Source organism: Felis catus, chromosome C1 (assembly GCF_018350175.1).
Source record: "Felis catus isolate Fca126 chromosome C1, F.catus_Fca126_mat1.0, whole genome shotgun sequence".
Classification (NCBI taxonomy): Eukaryota; Metazoa; Chordata; class Mammalia; order Carnivora; family Felidae; genus Felis; species Felis catus.
In genome coordinates this window covers 121,826,098-121,848,337 of record NC_058375.1, presented here as the reverse complement: position 1 = coordinate 121,848,337, position 22,240 = coordinate 121,826,098, and the positions used below count along the sequence as shown (strand labels likewise).

Genomic DNA, 22,240 nt, shown 5'->3' with positions numbered 1-22,240 from the left:
CTCCCCTGTCAATGTGTATTAGAAAACACATCTTGAGATTTTGACATGAGCTGAGGAGACAGAGTAAAGCAGAAGATGCAGTACTCTGGGCATTTTACTTCTGTGTTCTGTCCCAGTCCCATATATACCCCTTCTATTTTATAGTGGGATATTGCTTTATGTGTTTAGTTTTATGGTCAGTGAATCGGATAACATTTAGTGCTTGATGGGCAATCGGGGTTGCCTAGACACTTGGCATCCCATGGTCAGACTAATTGCTTCTGCAAGTCTCCAGTAGAGATCTGCTTTTGAAATAGAGAACATTAATCAGCACAGGAGGAAATGGTCTTTCTCTAAAGCCTGTAGTATCTATGTTTTGATTGCCATATAGTGAGTGTCAGAAGCTCTGCACAGCATCTCTGTTTACCATGAATATTTATATTAACATTGTATCTGCTGGTTCACAAGGTAAAGGTGGCAGAAAGGGTTGTACCATGGCCTTGATGTGCTGCATAGCCCTTTCTTGTACAGACTCTGCTCAGAACGGGCAGCTTCACAGGTTGTCTGGGAAGTAGAACAGGGCATCATATGTGAATATGCTTTAAGCTGTTTCTTCACATTCTGAAGAATCTATTCCCTCTTCACTTCTGCATGAGTACAATTCCAACAAATTTTCTCTCACTTTAGAAGATATATCTCGGTGTGTACTATGCTACTAGATCTCCAAATTCTCCCCTAGGGATATAGAACTCATAAACTTTACAGGGATTTATCTTCACTCTGCCTTTATGCAGAGGATGTCTCCCTCCCTTGGATAGAGGCTGCCTCTGTCAGCAAGAAGACTTGTGGGAATTTTCAGGTTCAGCATCTTCAGCCATAAAATTAGACACATACAGCAACATTCCACTATAAAATGTTTTATTTATGAGGCTGGTCCAGAAAGCATAAGCATACTGCACACATTTACCTAAGCATCTTTACCCTATGTGCCAGGGTCCCAGTACTTCTCCGCTAATATCTCTGTCTTAGCTTAAACAAACAAACAAACAAACACACACACAGAGTTGAGCCACTAAATTTGTGTTGTAGCCCTGCAACCCTTGCTGTGTACTCTTGGACCTCTGCCTTATCTGCAACTACAGAAGAGACAGACTCCTTCAAAGATGCCCTGATGATCTTTTTTGTATCCCTGATTTTGCAGTCATGGTTTCAATTTCAGTTTATGTCTATGTACTCTCCCTGAGGTGTCATATGAACCATGTGAACTTCACTTTATAATCTTTAGAGTTGCCATTGTTGTGGAAATCAAGTGCCACCACCAATTACCCTCCCCAAACCTTTCCTCTCTATCTGCATTTCATTCTGTGTCATCACCAGTGACAGTGGATTACTCACGATTCCATCCTTTGCTACGGATTATTTATGCTCCAATTCCTTCCTGGAAGGGTGATTGTTACATCGAAGGTAGTGCAGATATAGATGGATATAGATATACAGATATAGATACAGATGTAGATCTCCAAGGTAATCTCTAAGTCTCACTTTAAAGGTCCCTTTTCTGAGTCTATTGCTGGTATTCTTCACGGCATTTGTCAAGGTACCAAAAGGAAAGAGCTGGCACATTCAGTAATCTGAAGAAGATCTATTTACAAAGAGACAACATTTATGAAGTGAAACCATAAAGGACAGAGATATAATCTAGACCAGTAGCAACCAAGCTATTATACCACCCTTATGTCCATAGAGATGAACCATGCATTACAAGATACAAAAGGAGAACATTTCATGGAAAAGACTGCATCCATAGGAGTAGTGACATTATTGAAAACATACAGCAAGCCTGAAGTGCCATTTCAGGATAAGGCCAAGGGAGTGAATACTCTGATTTCACTCTTCTCCTTCTAATCTCTTGCCATTGTACCCTAATGGCCATGCTCTGGAAAGCATGACAGCCCTTTTACTGTAGTTGATACAAGTTAACTTACTGGGCCAGAAGGCAGGTATAGACAAATGAATAGTGGATCTGGTCACATGAATGATATCCAATATATTTCTTATTCTATTTCCTGAGAGCTCAAAATAATTTCACGAATCTAGTTTGTCAAGGCATTGACAAATGCCGAAATTCAGCTTGTTTGATGATGGAGATATGATCGAATGCAAATATAAATGAATGGTGACATGAATATGGTTTTATGCCATATCTCAGTCTTCAGTTACTGTTCTTAGTCTTTTTATTCCAATAGTGCTTTCACCTTCTCTCTTCACATTTGCTGACGGTCTGTGAAATCCTGACTTCATTGCTTCATCCTTTCTTTCCATTGCATCTGCTTCCCCTGGGACTAAACGGGTAACTCAGAAATAAAGAATTCTTCATGAGTTGATAAAACCCAACACATCGCATAGGAAAAAAATGTATATGTGCAATGGAGATTTCAAGGACAGATGTTTGTGGGTCACTGAGCCCACATCTCTACAGTTGGTTTCAAATAACACTCATTTATTCTAGAGGAACTTCTGCATTCTCATATTGCCCACTGGTGGTCACCAGATGGAGAAAGGCTTGCCTTCCTGATGATAAATGACTCGTTGGTGCCTAACATGATTATTCCTCGATTTACCGGAGCATTGTATCCCAAAGGAAAGCAGTATCCATATCCTAAGGTAAGTATCGTAGAAGCACTAGTTTGTTCTCTCTCTCTGCACCATTGACTTGATTGATAGTATCCTTGGTTCGCGAACAAATTGTCTTTGCAGAAAAAAAGAAGCTTTTCCTACCGGTCAGCTGACTCATCTTTTCAGAGCTTGCAGTAGCCTATACACACTGTTCTGCTAGGAAGAGGTAGAGATGATTAAGGGCTTGGGAACGGTCACTTTTGCTGCATTTATTTCCCTTTGATGCTCTCATTCTTGTTTTCCCTCACCTTCCCAGTTAGAAAAAAGGTGAGAAGACATAAGGGGCAGCACTGATGCTAAGGCACAGGTTTCTCCAAAAGTACATTCTGTTTGTTAACATTTGTCATGTTCTAGTTGGTAATAGGTGTTATAAGGGAAGAAAAAGTCTCATGGTTAAATGAGTCGAAATTTCTTAGTCAAAAAAAAAAAAGAAAAAATCCAACTTCTCTCAGATTACTTCGTAGAGCATTTAATATACTATATGTTAATGTGTATTATAAATCTCCCATAAAAAATTGACTAAGCATAAAGTATCTCCAGTAAGGAATAGACTAAGCATAAAGAATCTCTATAAAGAATTTATTAGTATTAGTATTAACATCAGCATTATTTTGGCAGAGCATACTCTGGAACATGCTTTATAACATGCTGGGGTAGAGCCATAGCCAGGCATGGCTAAGATAGATGGAATTGTTTTATTGAGTGAGGCAAATATGGAAATCTTGCCCAGAGAGCAAAACCATTTTCAAGTAGGGAGCAGGTTGCAAAACATCTGGAGTGTAACTGTTTTTTCTATTGTATGGCATTTTTGATACCTTAAGTTCTATTTTTAAAGGTGTATTTACCCCATGATTATATTACAAAGGAAAAGGCTCATAAGTGAGGACCCTTATGCATTAATCATGTAAAGATGTTTTATAGGAAAGTTTTTAAATTCCACTTTACACAGTTCACCTCTTAATTTGGTAAGAGATGGCTGCTAATTCGATTTAGAAGCTATTTTTAAGCCATTCCTTTCCTGTGTTGTACTTTATATTTCCCAAGCATGATAAGTTTTGTACCTTTCAACTTGTGCATTACATTAATTGGTCAAAGTATTGGACAAATTACCCATGACACATGTTATTCTATACTTGCAGTGAAGGCATGGTCTGGGTAGGGGTGACTTTCTCTATTTTCCTCTCATCTACCAGACCCAAGTTACTCAAGGTAGGGAAAGAGAGGAGAGGAGAGGAGAGGAGAGAGGAGAGGGAGGAGAGGGGAGGGAGAAAGGAAAGGAAAGAGAGGAAAGGAAGGAAGGGAAGGAGGGTGGGAGGGAGGGAGGGAGGAAGGAAGGAAGGAAGGAAGGAAGGAAGGAAGCAAGGAAGGATGGATGCTGGCTTGAATATAGAGAGTCAGGAATAAGAAGATTGTTTACTCAGTGAGATTCTGTACCATCTGTTGTGGTTTTGTTTTTTGGGTTTTGTTTGCTTGCTTGTTTGTTTTCTCTCAATCTTGTCTTCCTTCCATAGACTGTAGGTAGTATTAAATGACTGGCTTATAGCTGAGAAAGACAGGAGAATTGAGAGGAATCTAATTTTATGATTTTGAAATATTACGTATAGGGTCTTTTCTGGATATAAGTTAGAAGCCGTATATATTCTGTGCTCTTCAGGAAAAAATGGCAACCTGGCCTAACAACAAAATAATCACATTCATGAAGAGATTTTTATTGTACTTCAAGTACACAACTTATGACTTCTCTAATATAGATTTAGCCATATTTTACGAATGACAGTTTGTTCCTATAAGGCATAACTGCATCTTTCCCCCCAAAAATGACTGAAAAGATTTCTCAAATGTATTAATTCTCACATCATTTGATTTACTTATGATAATGAAAATTCACCTGACAATTTAAATACAAAATGAAGTGGCATATTGTGAAAAGCATATGTGAATAGGCAAGATATTCACACACAACTGTTTAGTTTGTTCACTGCAAAAAGGAAATAAAATCAGCCCCAGGGAAGAAACAAATTTTTTGTAATTCATGTCCCAAGAGGAGTGGGGAATTGTAGGACTCATGCTAAGAACCATATGCAATAGGTGCATTTTCAAATTGCCTTCTCAGTTAGAGGCTGCTGGTGCTTGAACTGGGACACTCCTAGACCTCATAATTTTAAAAGACTGAGGCAAACACATAAACAGAAATATCTGAGAAAATTTGATTCAGAAAATACTGGGTTGATAAATCTAGACGTTTTGTTATTAATAGGTTAATTATTTTATAATTCTCAATAATAAAGCTAGGCATAAAATAATCTTTGCTATTATGTAAATCATGTGTGCTAATAATATACTTCATATTTTCAGAGATAGTTTCACTAATTTTTTTTCCTTATTTGGACTTCTTCACAATTGCCTCTATTTATAAATGGACAAACTGAGCTCTCTAAAAGGCTAAGTCCTTCTATAAAAGTCAGAGTTATTTTAAGAACAGGGAAATAACTCAAATTTATTGATTCTGTCCCTTTTTGTAAAACTACCAGAGGTACTTATATATCTGAGGACATGTCTGGAATCGAAATATCATCTTGTCAAATTAACAAATATATGTGAGCTCTGTTTGCTCCATTTACTCCTAATGACTTAGTAAGATATACATATGATTCTTAGTCTCACACATGAGATAGATAGATGGATAGGTAGGTAGGTAGGTAGGCAGGCAGAGAGAGAGAGAGAGAGAGAGGGAGAGAGAGAGATAGGTGATGGATGGATGGATGGATACATAAGATATATAAATAATAGATACATAGATAAAGACAGGTAATGCAAGGTAAAAGTCCTGAGTGTGTGTTAATTACCACCACTGAGGAGTATTAAACACAAAGAAACATTAGCTATTCTAGCAGCCATGCCAAGAGAAAGAATTGTAAATCCTCGGGAGGTTTTTAGTAGGAATCCCTGCCCAGGTACTTAAGACCATAGGACTGGAAGAAAGTAGGTCTGAGCTTGATCCTTGTTCTCAGAATAAGTTTCAGTATCATTTTGGATAAATTACTTAAACTTTGAAAGTCATTATTTTCCACTCTGGTTTAAAAAAAAAAAAAAAACATTTGTCAGTTCTTCTACTAACAACTGTATTATTTTAATTTGCTCTTACTTTTGCAATAAACTTACAAAAAGTAGTACTTTAGACATTGAAGTAATTCATAGAGTTCACACTAAATTGTGCTTCAAATTAAACTAGATTAAAATAAGTGCAGCAAATACTCAATGTGGTCAGATTTACTAATGAAATACTTACACTAAACAAATATATTTGTATTTTACTTAATTCAGCATGATTCAGAACTCATAAAATACCCTATCATTAGCAACTCAGCACAAAAGAGATGCACAGTTCTATCTCAGTAACCTCAGGTTAATCTTCTTAATTAAAGCATTATCTCGTTTAATGACAATTTAGTTGCCAGTAAAATAAGGTTAATTATTATTGAGGCTTGTGTTTCAGAATTATAGAGGAAGGATTCTGTAGATATGCAGTCTTTCTGGAAAATGTGACTGTAAAAAGCAAATAGATGAACTCCTCTAATTTGCAAAGTATTGAAATGATCCAGATATTGAAAGGTGTGAATGAACTTGCAGTGTGCACTTAATTTCAAAACTCCATGGAGAAATAAAAATCTAATTGAGATTATAGACTGATGGACAGCTGAGTTTTGGAAATAGCCTAATGTTTGTTTTTTATCTAAAATTGGCCACACGTGTACACAAATTTTAGTTTGTTTTCATGTAAAAGCTAACAGGGTTATCGGTGATCCCATACAGGTAGAAGCATAGCAGAGTTGCCAACATTAAAAACAAACAAATGAACAAAAAACTATCTTATGATATGGTAAATACCATCTGTGTCTTTGACAAAGTATGTCATAAAATTATTCGTCATTGATAAAAACTGACCAAAAATCAATTTAATTTCTCTTTTTCTAAATGAGTTTATTGAAAAAAAAAATAGGCACAATTTTTCACCAACTAGAAAATTCAGTGTCTTTATGATAGCTATCTTTTTAATTTGCTACTATATACTGTTTTAGACATTTTTTAAACTGTAGACATTTTTATTTTATTTTATTTTTTTTTAATTTTTTAATGTTTATTTCTGACACAGAGACAGAGCATGAGTAGGGGAGGGGCAGAGAGAGAGGGGGACACAGAATCCGAAGCAGGCTCCAGGCTCTGAGCTGTCAGCACAGAGCCCAACACGGGGATTGAACTCACAGACTGCGAGATCATGACCTGGGCTGAAGCCGGACGCTCAACCGACTGAGCCACCCAGGCACCCCTAGACATTTTTAGAAATTACTGTTTTGTTAGTCTATGTGACAAAATTATGAGCTATTTTTAAGCTACAGAAAGGAAACCTACTTTGACTCAAAACTGCTGACTTGTGACATATTCTCCGAGAAGTATTGTTTCATTTTTGATAATCAAACAATACTTGAGGATCTTTAACATCTTGCCCATCGTCTATATTCAGTAAATAACAGTCATGTCCCATGACATGAGAAATGCTGGTTAAATCTTATTAAACAAGCCTTCCTGCCCTCTGGGTAATTCTGATGCAGGTTAACACCTTTGGTAACCACTGAACTGTAATATATAATATATACATGTATATATTACATATGTATCCAATATGTGTATATATGTATACAATATTATATATTATATGTTATATATTATACATTATTGAATATATATGTATTACTACATATACTAGCAATAATATATATTATTGAAAAAATATATACATATATATCAGTGTCTTATAAAATTTGTATACTAACTTTAGCTATCTGAGAGTCTTAAAACACAGAATCTTGGGCCCACAACTATAGAGTCTGATTTTGAGTTTGTGTGGGCCTAGTATTTGTGTTTCTAAGATGCCAGGTGATACTGATGGATACTTGCTGCTGGTCAAAGTTCAAAACTTTGAATGGCACTACTAAATATTGTATCCCAGCTCTAATTTTTAGTATATGTGGTCAAACTAAAGAAATGGTTAGATTGAAAAAATGGATAAGGCTGTTTTTTTCAGGGAGGGTCATGACAATTAAATTGAAACAGTAGTGATGTGAAAGGGAGCTCCTGTGTGTGGTATAAAACTAAATTGTCCAAGACAGATGTGCCCAGAACTTGAGGGTTTTAAAATAATGAAAAACTTTATAAAATCTGACACCAGATCCTACTCCATGAGGCAGGATCATAGCTTATCTTCCAGGAAGCCCTTCAGTATATGAACCATTGCCATCATCTCTCTTTATAGCATTGTTTCTGTAGTGCAAGACATTCCTGTCCCCTTTCTTTGGCTCAGAACCTCTGACCTGTGTATGATACACTTCCACAGGTGTGCTAGTTATTTTTGTTTATTATTAAGACTTTATTTTTTAGAGCAGTTTAAGGTTCACAGCAAAATTGAGAGAAAGGGACAGAATTCCCATATGCCATCTGCACGCACACATGCATAGCCTCTCCCAATATCAGCATCACTCACTACAATGGTGCATTTGTTATAATTGATGAAGCTACACTGACATATCATAATCACCCAAAGTCCATAGTTTCCATTACAGTTCACTTTTGGTGTTGTGCATTCTGTAGATGTGGACAAATATATGACATGTATCCATCATTATGGTATCACAGAGTATTTTTCACTGCCCTAAAATTCCTCTGTGCTTCACCCATTCATCCCTTTGCCTTTCCCTCCATGCTAGTCATATTTAATAGCCTAATAACACAGTTCTCATGGAGCTATTACTGACTGTTGGTGGAATGCATTACGTTGCTTCTGGTCCTGTTCAACTTTGGGTTTTATCAATGCCAATTACTTGGACATGGATTTTTCATTTTCATTCTCCTCTTTAAATCACTTTTATCATCTTCCTTAGATTTTGTCAGTCTTCTAATTTAACCCACTTTTAATTTCCTTTTCTTTCTTTGTATATCTCAGATAGCCTTCTCCTAAAACATCAGTCACACCCCAACAACACATCGGTACTTTGTTCAGAAACACATTGCACCACCAGTAGTCAACTGATTCTGTAAGTCATTTATTCACATACACATTCTTGTATTCATTCCAAACTGCTTGGAATATATTGGTAAAAGGTCCCATTTCTTCCCCCTATGAGTTTATAGTATATTTAGAAAGACTTTGGAAACTATTGCCTAGGAATGAACTGACACATAACTGCAGCAGGGAAGAGCATCCCGGGTTTACATGCCGGCTTCCTCAGTTATTAGATATCCCATCTTAGACTGTTTGCTTGGCTTCTCCATTGTCATCTGGAAAAGGGTTACAATTATATCTTAAGTGGGAAGTAGGAATATTTAGTAGGTTGATTAATGTAATGCCTTTACTATATACTGTGAGCCAGAAACATACTAATGCTCTAGGCTAGTTATTACCTATTCTTATCACTGTCTTTCTACTCCTCTAACTCGGTACTTAGTGAGGGCAGTATGCTCTGTGGCCCACCACCTCTGAAGGGGCACTTGTACCCCATGTAGTGTTCATTACAGTTTAAAAGGAAATCTAGGAATGTTTAATGCAATGGAAGGGATTAGGTATTGGGGAATTTTAAGCATGTGCTACCTAGATTGGCAGGTCGTCTTCTTCGTTTTCTTCTTCTTTTAATTAGCTAAGCTTTTCTCTCATTGCATTTCTTATCCTATAATGTAAGTAGCAGCTTGTTCTACTCATTGTTTTGTAAAGCCAGCCCTTCTGGTGTTATCCTAGGGAAAGAACACAGTAGCGATGCCTAATGAATAAAGCCATCATGATTTTCCATCACCTTTAATTGTCTGACTAAAATGCTTGAGAAACAGCAATCTACAAAAAACAATTGAAGGCAATCAGGTTGTTGAATTTGAAATCATTTCTACTTTAGAGAAATTAAACTTTTTCCGTATTCTAATGCAGAATTGTAAAGGAATCGAAACACTTTCCTTTTCAATATAATTTAATGCTTAATATGTTTGTATTACAACTCTCATTTTCTCAAAGGCAGGTCAAATGAACCCAACCATCAAATTATATGTTGTAAACCTATATGGACCAACTCATACTTTGGAACTCATGCCACCTGACAGCTTTAAATCAAGGTATGCAATCTCCATTTTATTTTTACTTGGAAATAGTTACTTTAACTTCAATTATCATTTTGTTGCAATTTAGAGAGAGGTGATAAGCTCAACAAATCCACTTGAAAATAAATCTGAGGTTGTCCCATTAGTGCAGGAATGAACTCATTCTGGATTTCTTGTTCTCAGGGAGCATTTAAAGTTTCCAAGTGATTAGCAGCACCACAAAACGACTAAATGTAGTGATACTGAGAATTAGGCCTTTTGCAGGAGATGTGACAGGGAGATGGGAGCAAAGGATAATTTTCCATTGAATTTTCTTCCTGGAAATGCCTCTTTTAAAAGGACCTGAAAAGAGATCTTCTTTAAAAGAGTACAGTCTTCCTAGAATTTGTGTGGTTTTTCCAGAAGAAATTCTCCCTATCACTTGGGAGTGATTCCCTAGGTTTTTTTTCCAGGCAGGGAAACGTAATGAGATGTTGTTTTAAAACATCCTACATAAGAAGCCTTCTTATGTAGGAAGTTTGAATGGAAATAGAAGAAACACTTTATGTGTCAGAAGCATAATTTTAATATTAGCAAAATTTCTAGTAGTGAACAGTGAATCAAATATCCATGTGGATTTTGAAATTCAGAGTGGTCTCAAACTTCAAGGGTGTTCTTTCAAATAGTGCAGCCCTTTAAAACTTTACAAAGGTCCTGGGGAAGGAATAGGTAGCTGACTTGGGAAAATACTTTCACACTATATTGGATGATATGGGGCTAAGCTCAAACTTTGTTTTGATGGCATCAACAATCAGTCCTAGGGGATTGATTCACCTATAAATTCCACTCAAACGTTGGTCCATCAATGTATTCAGGAAAATTTCATCAGAATTGGGGATTTTCACAGATATTATAGCTTGAAGTATGTGGAAATGTTTCCTACTTATAAAGTTATTAAAAATTTATGGAAGGCTTACACCAGTAGGGCACCCATAACTACCTAATATAATTTGTTCCTATTAGTGATGGAAAAGATGAGGCTCGGGGAGAAAATTGAACCCCAAGATTAGTTGGTAGCAGAAGTAGAAAATGTGGTAAAGCCTCCTACAAGTTACAGAGCATTTCATGCAGGTCATGATGGAAGACCTTACAGGACCACTGGAATTAACATTTAGAAGGCAATAGAGTTGGCCAAATCAGGTAGGAACTCTAATTCCGCACTCGGTCTGCTAGCCATGAAGGAATTAAGCACAGATGAAATAATGATGGAAGCCATTTGTATTTTATGTCCTGAGCTCTTGTCTTTTTCTTCAGTTTGTTTTAATGCTCTTACTTAACAGAGAAGGTCACTAGACTGGAGTGTCTGAGTCAAATCTCTGCCATCATTTCATTAGGTGACCTTGGGCAAATCTCCCTCTCTCTCTGTCTCTCTCTCTGTCTCTCTCTCTCTCTCTCGGTCTGAATAACTTCATCTTAAAGTAATACACACACACACACACACACACACACACACACACACACACTTCATTTTCATTAATCATTTGAAATTTTTGAAGTGGAAGTCAACTTTACAATATCCAGTCTTCTTCTGAGAAAAAGTGGTGATTCTGGACCTTGACCTTGTAACCCCAGAGGCTGCTAGAGAGTTCACCCAATAGGATATAGCAATGTCACCAAACACAAAAATTCTTAAAGATAGAATCAATTGTCATTTATTGGGTTACTAGTTAAGTGTATGTCTGTAATATTTGAGGTACAATATGATAAAATTAGTCACCCGTGCCGAAAAGGGATGTATGTATGTGTGTGTATATATGTGTGCATGTGTGTATGTATGCATGCGCAATAATATAAAAGATCCCGCTAAAAGTGAGGAAGAATCTTGTGAAGAAAGATTTCTTAAATGTAATTCAGGTATGTTGATTTAGTGATGAATTTGGTCTACAATTTTGGGAGAGTCATGTATTAACTTGTGTATACAATGCACCAAACAATTTGGCTTTTTCTGCCTCATGGTCTTACATTAAGTGCATGTGAAGTGTACCAAAATGTATGATTTTTGTTGAAAAACTCAAGATCAAAATTTACTTTAAAACTGATACTTTAAAATATTTCTCCTGCTTCAGTTTTACAGAAATGTATTTCCTTACTCATTTGTTTCTGGTAGAGAGCTTCAATCCAGTTCACAGAGGAGTAATAAATGAATTTTAGATCATTTTAGAGCACTTGATGCTCTATGTATAGGTATTAGGTCCAGAGACACACAAACATGAACAAAATATATATATCCATGGTGTGAATCAAACAAAGTTGCATTCCTCTAGCTTCACATAAGATGGAAACCAAACTTTTATGTTTTCTTTGATTTTGTTTTAGGATTATTAACATCTCTAATATATAACATAGTATTTTAGCCATATAGAAATTAGCTAGAAAACTATTGTGCCCTCCTAGTGAGAGATCTAAAAGAGTGTACTGGTTTTCATAATTGAATGGTCAGGGTCCTAAAAATTAACAAAATGGCACACTCAAGACGGGTAAGTGAAATGCAATTAATTAAGGGACTATTAACAAAAATGTGGGCAAGATTAAGGGGAAACACAAAGGATGGGAAAGCAATTTAAAGTCAGCTATCAGGGAAAGGTATGGTGGTCCCAGGACTAAAGGAATGAAGCACAGGCTGTTATGAATCCAGAAGCCTGTAGTTCTGAAGAATAGGATGGACCAGTAGGATGTGTCCACAGATTAAGCAATTCAGTCATTGCCAAGCCATACCCTAATAGTGAGTGGGTCCCGGGAATTAATACCCTGAACTCTCTCTCCTCTCAACCTTTGAGTATCCTGCAGAGGCCTTCCACTGTCAAGGCATCTCACTGTAGAGGCCAGCCTCTGGAAACTGCAGAGGGACAGTTGGAGAATGGACCTGGCAAACAGAGAGTATTCCATACAAATAATTTAAGAATATATTTGCTCTAAGAAGTTTATCATTGTTTAGGCATAGGTTGGAGATGTCCCTGCCAGAACACAATGATTTTTCTGAAGCCACATGAGAAGTGTTCTGTCTCTGTGTCTAGTACTGTTTCTGTTTCTGTCTTTCTGCCTCTCTGTCTCTCTGAGTGTGTGTGTGTGTGTGTGTGTGTGTGTCTTTCAGTATCTCTATTTATATAAGGACATATACACATACACACTCATATGCAAACATATACACACATCTATGATTTATCTGAACTGATGCATGTGCTTCTCCTGCAAACTTCCCATATTTTTCTTATGTGTATGGTGAGTCATGTAACTGCATTAGTGTACTTTGGACATGACGCTTACCTTTGGTAACACCTGTTTCCCTCTCTTAACTTATTTTCCTTTTTCTCTTTCTAATTTTCTTTATCATGTTATTCTTAAATCTTTCTAAGCTAACTCAAATTCTTTTTTATATTAAAAAAATTATATATGTAAATATATAAAGTAAATTTTTGTTGTCAACTATCAGTACCAGTATTCTCATATTTATTAGTGACCGTATTCCTACAAATTCCAAGAAATACAAATCATTATTTTTTAATGTATACATGTAAACAAGCATAAATTAATTTTATTAGTTTTGTCCTTTCCCCATGCTCTCTTAAGACCATCATATGCTCTCTTTTTTGTGGAGTTTGTGTTGTGTTCATAACATATGGTTTCATAGTACCCATATCATTTGAAATTCTATTTAAACTCTCAGTAGCAGAATACCCAAATAGTTAATTTACCCCATAATAATTTACATATCTACTCCTTTTTTGGGTATGCTATCTAAACATCTACTATATTTTTATAATATCTTCAGATCTGCACAACGGCAATCAATACATGACTCTTATTCAATTGCTCTGTGTATTTATGAACTATCTTTTTTTTTCTTTTTTTTTCCCACTAAATCTGAACCTCATATATGACCATCTCCCAGCCTTTTTTTCCCTCTCGTAAAATCACTATCATGACAATAATAATAATTGAATATATATGTGCATACCATATAGGGAGGAAGACTTATAAATAGAAAAAGGGTCTCTTAGGCCTTGAGCTACCTTATAAGCTCATATTCTTTCATTCCCGTTCCAAAGAGCAAGGTTTGTATAGAATTTGAAGACGTTAGGTCATTTGTTTTGGTCTGTTGATTCTTTACTTGGTTGATTAATTGATTTATAACAACTAATGTTCATAATTATAAGAGAAATATGTCCCCAAGGTAGAATCAGCATTCGGTAGATCTTCCCTTCAACCAGATACTTAAACTCTACTCAAAGAATGTAAAATAAATTTCTATCCATTTATATGGTTTTAAAAATAAAAGGATACCATAGCTTAGAGAAAGGCATAATTTCTTTTTCTTTTTCCTTCCCCCATACTTCTTTATTTTTTCAAAAAGCATATTTGTGATTCAGCTAAAGATCTTTTATCAAACAAATTCAGATCATGAATGAAACTTTTCTTCAACAGTAATTCAGTTCATACTGTTTAATTATTGTCTGTGTTGATTCTTCAGAATGTAGCACAGTAGGAAATAAGATAATGCCCCTTCATGAACATTCCAGACCCATTTGGGAGTTAGATGATTCACCTCATCTAACAGATGAGCAGCCTCACTCTCTTATGAGTGGAGGAGGAACAGAGAGGGAGAGAAAAAATCCCAAGCAGATTCGTGCTGTCAGCACAGAGCCAGACACAGGGCTTGATCTCATAAGCTGTAAGATCATGACCTGAGCCAAGATCAAGAGTTGGCCACTCAGCCTACTGAGTCACCCAGGCTCCCCCAATAATTCATCTCATCTTAAGGGGAAGTAACATTTTGTAAATTTTTACACTATGAGTGTAAGGTATTATAAGCATTCCTTATCTTTACTGGAATTTATAAGTAAAATTTTAAAAATATATATTTAAGTTCTAGGCATTTTCCAGATTGTTTTGAGGAAGTGATTATCCTTTGTATTCAGATATCTCCAGGCTGAGGAGAAACAGTAATGTTTTATCTGTAGTTTCTCCTTACTCTGTGTCTTTGACTTGCTAGTTTGTCCTTCCTGTATCGTTGAAGTATGTCTAGTCTATACTGTATCTTTTTTTTCTGCCAAGGAATGTTGTTTCTTCCAAGAGAATCAGGTTAATAACAATTTCTCTGTTCATAGAAATGTCCTAAGTGACCCTTCTTACAAGTAATGCATAGTTATTAACAGAAGTCTTTGGAATTGACTAGCGATGAGTTGGTCACGCATGCCATGACCATACAGTTATGGGTTGAGATCCCGGACTATCTGGAAGAGAGAGAGTTTGGTGCCACTATATACGTACAAAGATTATGTTGTGAACTTGGAGTAGTGATTGGACAGGAAGCCAGTGAAAACGCAGGTGTGACTTCTACCATAGTACCTGTCTGCTGATGATGCTGGGGCCTCCATTCCACGTGCCCTTGTGAACAATTAGATCTTCTGTGCCAGACCACCCAGCTGATAGAAAGTCTTTCTTGACTTGAGTGCAATCCCTCTAACCTGCTTGTCTCTGTCTCTGTGGCTCAAGAGGATGAACTCCTCGAGGACTTCCTGGGTAATCCAGAGCCATGGAGACTAGGAACAAGCAGGAAAGCCAGTTGTAAGGAAGGGACACTTCCGCTGGTCACTGGTCGTGGGACACCAGATCTAATGTGTTCCTGAGATGGATTTCCAGGAGGACATCAGCAGCAGGCAGGCCAAGGAGTGTGATTTCCAGGTAAGGGCCCTTCCCTATTCCCTCATTTGAGGAAGCCTGATTGCTTATGAGCAAACTAAGGAGAAGTGCAGCTAGGATCCTGAGACAAGGAAAGAAAGAATACAGGGTGTGACTTACTTCTTATGTGCGAAGCTTTACTTTAACTTTCATTTTAGATAATCACAACACTTTATCGTGGAAATTTCAGTGGTTTGAAGTTACCCCTGATAAACCTTATAAATTCAATTTTGGGGAGAACTCTCATCTTTCAGATTATAAATAAGGGTATATCCTAAGATAGATGGCATCACAGTAAATTGTGCTTGTAGGCATAAGACACATACAAACACACTAATCACATTATCTAATCAAAGAGAAATGTTAAGTGGTATGAATATAAATTATTTTAACTTTATTTTACACCTAAATTAGTGCTCCCCTTTAAAAATCACTTATTCACCAGATTTGCACTGGTTGAATTTCAGTTGTTTTACTAACATGAAATCCTTGTTAAAAGTCAAGATTTTCTACTGTAGATAATAAATAGGTGTCAATGTCTGTTAAGACATTATAAAGAAGATGTTCTTGCAACATTACACGTGAGGGCTACTTTGGAAGGGAAAACCCTTAAGATGAATATTTAAATTATGTTTGTTGTGGCCGCTGTTAATTATTTTAAAAATTATTCATGTTGATTGTCATGTCATTTGGCACAATATATAATATTACTCACTTTAGCTAATTAGGACAAATTTCTGATTGGGTTTGAAAATTTATGTATGCCAGTTCTATCTAGATTTTTCTATAAATTAACCTCTGTGATTTTGTAGTCTGTGGTCAGTTGTTTACAATAATCACACTATTTTTTCTTGAAAAAAATCACACTATTTTTTAACTTTAATTGTGAATAACATTTGCACCAATTAATCAGAAATATATATTGTCAGAATTCAGCATTTCTTTTCCTGATTATAGTATCCACTATCATTTTATTCCATGATAAATCCTCTAGAGAAATCTATTAGAGGTTAGTACCTATATTTCCCCCTTTTTGATATTCACACTGCTGAACATGATAATGCGTGCAAAATAGTTTAAACAAAACACAGTAAAAATGAACAGGGCATCATTCTTTGAAGAATCCCAAAGACTGATCCTAAACCAGTTGCATATTTGATTCAAAGTTGCCTTTGTTAGCTATTTAGAGAACTTCATGTAATGATTTCAGTGGGTTTCTTGGCAAGTTTCAAGTGAGACTTAGCTGGTGTTGAAGGGTGCCAGATGTCTTGAAGAGATTGCTGAAGAAAATATGGCAGGGTTCACTGTATGATAAGTTTTGCTTGCCTTTCTACTGACATTTTCACTCTGATGGGCTGACAGGTTTTCTGGAGAAAGTGGTAGTTATTCAGCAACGTTAGAAACTTAAGATTCATGTAACTAAATGTCTAACCCACCTTTGTCTAAGGACAGGTGATTTGTATCACAAAGCTTTTCTCCCATAGGTGGTTTTTTTCTAAATCACATAAAAACTGGGTGGATTAATTTTAAGACAGTGCTTATGGATGGCACTTCTCAAGCCATTTCTAAATCACCTCATCTATTCTGAAACTGGGCAAATTTGTTGGAAAGTTTTTTTTTTCCTTTTTATTATAAATTGAATCACTGTTGACAATTGTATTTTGTCTGTATGGGTTGAGATTTTTTGATACAGTGTGTAATTTCCTAAACATAAAATCTACCATGAAAGAAATATATACTAATTATAAGAGGAAAAAAATATAAGCTTTCCTAATCTAGAAGTAGCCTTAGAACATTCTGGGCCCCACTAATTAGCATCCTCACTATACCAAAGGTTCAATATCCCTCATCTCCCTCATTTTGATTTCTTCATTTTAAACTGTTTTAAATAAGATTTTAAAATTATAATATATGTATATGTATATATGTGTGTGTGTGTGTGTGTGTGTGTGTGTGTGTGTATGCATGTGTGTGTAGAATAAGATTGGCCCCTGGGTAAAGTGAAATAACACAGAGATCATGTATAAGAAAAAATTGTGAAATCAAAAATAAGATTTGCCTTTTGATTAATGGTTGCATTTTTTTACAAAAATAGAATATAGCTTAAAAAATTATGCTTATTGCACCTGTTAGTGTTAATCAATAGAAAATTAAAAAATATATTCATAAATGTCTATCACCTTGATTATTTTATTTTTCCAAGGATTTCCTTTCTGGTATATCATTCACTTTCAAGTTTATTCTCAAATTTTCTGTATATTTGTACCTGTATGTATATGTACATGTGTTAACATACACGCACATATATTTGTATTTATGTGTGCATGAGTATTGAGAATAGCAGATGTGTATACATACATAAATAGAAATTAATGTGATATGGCATCCTTATAGTGTTTCATTTATCCTTATATATAAAATAACAAGTGTATATTATTGGTACCATACAGGTTCTCTGGCTCTAAATGTAAATTTTAATTTTGTTTCCGAACTAGAGAATATTATATCACTATGGTTAAATGGGTAAGCAATACGAAGACGGTGGTCAGATGGTTAAACCGGCCTCAGAACATTTCCATCCTCACAGTCTGTGAGACCACCACTGGCGCTTGTAGTAGAGTGAGTATAATTTACTTTTCTTTCATGCCTCAAATGAAGTATTTTATGCTACTCACAAAGGGAAATCAGGCAATCCATTGTACAAAGACCAATATTTAACTTCCAAAGGTAGTTGGGAAAGAGTCCTTCTATTAGGAGTATATATTTTAATCCATAAATCATCTAAACTCTGAAGTGAGAAATATATGATAAGCAAAAGAGAACAAACCAAGATTTAAAAAAAATGAATTCTTGTATTAAAGGGATTCTAAATCACATTAGTTTAATTCCGAAATACATTTTTCTCTCCATAGTTTGACTTTGATTAACTTCAGAATATGGAATATTTTTCCTGTTTTCTTCACATTCCAAAGTTCAATTTTTATGGTCATTCAGATTAGTCTTATAAAATAATGGACAGTATCTCTATTTTTAAATTAAGTAAGAAGAGTAAAAAATAAAATGGTCCTTGAACCACTATGATTTTGAAAGCCGGTTGCATTTCTATTTCTATAATCAGTTTTTATAACTCTGCAATAAATCCTGTACATGTAATTTTTAAACTTCTTTACAGAGAGGAATACTATAATCAGTTTAAGTTGCTCTATTGTACGCTTCTATTGTTACTTGCCAAAGTATTCCCAATTATTTAACAACAGAAATTCTCAAACTTCTGTTTCTAAAATTTTTTTGATGTTTATTTATTTTTTAGAGAGAGAGGGAGAGAGAGGAGAGGAGAGAGAGCAAGCATGGGAGGGGCAGAGAGAGAGGGGTGTCACAGAATTCCGAAGCAGGCTCCAGGCTCTGAACTATCAGCACAGAGCCCGATGCAGGGCTCAAACCCACGATCTGTGAGACCATGACCTGAGCCAAAGTTGGACACTTAACTGGCTGAGCCACCCAGGCGCCCCTCAAACTTCTGTTTCTGGACAAGATGGGGTACATGTTGATAGTCTAGCATCTCTGCTGTTGCCAACTATAAAACTATACAAAATGTATTAAGCAACTATTCTCAGACAATAGCAGGATAAGGACATAAATAGTGAAATAAAATAAATACAGAGGATAAGCCTACCTTTCTGTGGGGGCTACTTTCCGATCACAGTGCAAGTTAATGAGGCCCTAGAAAAGCACAGTGGTATCACTGATATAAGTAGGCAGGGAGAATCAGTTTGAGACTGTTGTGCTGGCTGAAATTTGGAGGACAAGTACCACCAGATTTGGAGTTGCAGAGAGAAGAGCTCTCTGGCAATCCATGTAGAGGGACTCTCAAGACTGTAGCTCAGTGCTTAACTGTGCAAGCACATGACACGCTTCACACAGAGAAGCAAAAGGAGAATCTGCAGGTTGCACAATGCTTGGAGACTTTGGAGTGCTCAGCAGCAAACATAGAGCACTCTCACTGAAAACCCTTTGCATTCAACTCACAGCCCAGAAAGAAAATGCATTAGGAATAAGGTTGTTCTGTACTCTTTACAATAAACCTTTATATCCAACCTGGGAAGGATGAAGTGCATGCCTATAAATTAGCTGTCTTCCCAGAAGATAGTTTACTCTTTAAAAGGAAAATTAAAATTTAAAATATCAATTACACAATCAAAACATTCTATATATGTAGAAAAATAGAAAATGTAACCTGCCTGCCTCTCACCCCCCTGCCAAAATATTTATAAAAGCAGACTTACACACAATAGAGTTACTAAAATTAACAGATACAGATTTTTAAAAATCTGTTTGAAAGATAGTTGGTAAATTAAAGGGTGGCCCTAATTAATGAATAGATGAGACATTTCAGTAGGTAAATAAACTGTAAAACAGAGAACAATGAAATTTCAGGAACTCAAAACAACAGTAACTGAAATGAAAAATTGTCTGGATGGGTTAAAACACAAACTGGACACTGTTGTTGTCAGGGAAATAAAAACAATTCAAACTGAAGTCCTGAGGAAAAAATGACCGGAAAAAAAATGAACAAAGCCTCAATTACCTGTAGAACAATATGAGCTGATGTATATGTATGATGGAATATACACAGAAGGCAAGATATGAGATACTGTGGCAGGAAAAAAAAACGAATTAATGACTTAAGGGGCACCTGGGTGGCTCAGTCAGTTAAGTGTCTCACTTCATCTCAGGTCATGATCCCACGGTTCGTGGGTTCAAGCCCCACATCATGCTCTCTGCTTTCAACTCAGAGCCTGCTTGAGATCCTGTCACCCTCTCTCTCTGCCCCTTGCCCACCCCCCCTTCTCTTTCTCAAAAATAAATAAGCATTTAAAAAAAGAAATAATGACTTAAAATATCCCAAATTTGAAACAAAATAAAACAAAACATTAACCTATCTAAGAAGTTAGCAAACCCCAAACAAGATAAAAACAAAGAAAATAAGTAGGCACATAATATTCAAATTATTGCAAACCAAAGATTAAGAGGGAAAAAATGAAAACAGCTTGAGAGAAAAATATATTACATATGGGAGAATATAATGATGAAAATTACTGCCTCTGTGTCATCAGAAACAACATAAGCCAGAAAGCAGTGGAATGCATTTTTAAAGGACTAGAAGAAAAACAGTGTAAACTCGAAGTCTATGTCCTATGAAAATAACTTTCAAACATGAAGACAGACATTTACAGATGAGTAAAAACTGAGATAACTCATCACAAGTAGATCTGTATAAATAACATCAAATTAAGTTATTCAGTCTGAAAAAAAAATAGCACCAGATGGAAACTCAAGTCTAAATGAAGGAAAGAAAGGTGCCAAAAATGGTAAATATGTGAGTAAAATAAAAATGTCTTCTAGTTTTTTTATATATTCTAAAAGGTAATTGATAATTTAAGTAAATCAAAACTATCAAACTAAAAGGCTTGTACACAGCAAAAGAAATAGTCAAGAAAATTGAAAAGCCGGCCTATGAAATGGAAGAATATATTTGCAAATCATATATCTGATTAGGAGTTAAGTCTAAAATATATAATTATCTCATATAACTCAATAGCAAAATAAAACAAAAAAAAAATCTAATAATCTCATTTAAAAATGGACAAAGGACCTGAATAGACATTTTTCCAAAGAAGATATTCAAATAGCCAACAGGTATATGAGAAGATGCTCGGCATCACTAATCATTAGGGAAATTCAGTCAAAACCACAATGAACCTTACACTTGTTAGCATGGCTATTATCAAAAAGACAAGAGATAAATAGAATCAGGGCGATGGAGAAAGGGAATCCTGTGCACTGTGGTAGGAATGTATATTGGTACAGTCACTATGGAAAACAGTATGGCAGATATAAATTAAAAGTAAAACTTCTGTATGATCTAGCAATTCAACCTCTGGGCATGTATCTCAAGGAAATGAAATCATTATTCAAAGGCCTCTTTGTCAGCCCATGTTCATTGCAGCATCATTTCCAATAGCCAAAACACGGGGTAAATATGTCCATCAGTGGATGGATGGATAAAAAATGTCACACACACATACACACACACACCACACTGGAATAACTATTCAGCCATAAAAAATAAAGAAATCCTACAATTTGTGACAACAGGGAGGGAACTTGAGGTCATTTATTCTAAATGAGGTAAGTCAGATGGAGAAAGACAAATACAGTATGATCTCACTTGTATGTGTATTGAAAAAAAAAACTTAGAGAAAAAGAGATTGTTTGCAAAGGGGAGGGTGGGGGTGGGAGTGGGGAAACCGGGTGAAGGTGGTTAAAAGATACAAACTTCCAGTTACAAGATAAGTAAGTTCTGGGGGAGTAATGTACAACATAATTATGATAGTTAACAATACTTTATTGTATATTTGAAAGTTGCTAAGAGAATAAATCTTAAAAGTTCTTATCACAAGGAGAAAAAATGCAGTTACGTGGGGTAATGGATATTAACTAAACTTGTGGTAACCACTTCATAATATATACATATATGAAGTCATTATGTTGTATACCTTAAACTTATACAATGTTCTATGTCAATTATATCTCAATAAAACTGGATAAAAAGGAATAAATTTTATAATTTCTACAATCTCCAGAGAGTGGAGAAGGAAGGAAACTTTTCAGTTCATTTTGTAAGCATAGTATAATCCTCTTAACAAAACAAGGCAAGGCCATATGAGAG

The 22,240-nt window shown here is 35.7% G+C and overlaps 1 protein-coding gene across 4 annotated transcripts in view; it reads left to right on the top strand.

The window, feature by feature from the left end:
- Positions 1-22,240, top strand: part of DPP10 (dipeptidyl peptidase like 10) — a 1,363,298-nt gene that overhangs the window by 1,244,666 nt on the left and 96,392 nt on the right. For all 4 annotated transcript variants that reach the window (XM_019837999.3, XM_045033696.1, XM_019838002.3 and 1 more), the window contains exons 9-11: positions 2,489-2,643; positions 9,710-9,807; positions 18,006-18,129. In XM_019837999.3, the coding sequence (XP_019693558.1) occupies positions 2,489-2,643; positions 9,710-9,807; positions 18,006-18,129 (377 nt within the window). The remainder of the gene's footprint in view (positions 1-2,488; positions 2,644-9,709; positions 9,808-18,005; positions 18,130-22,240) is intronic.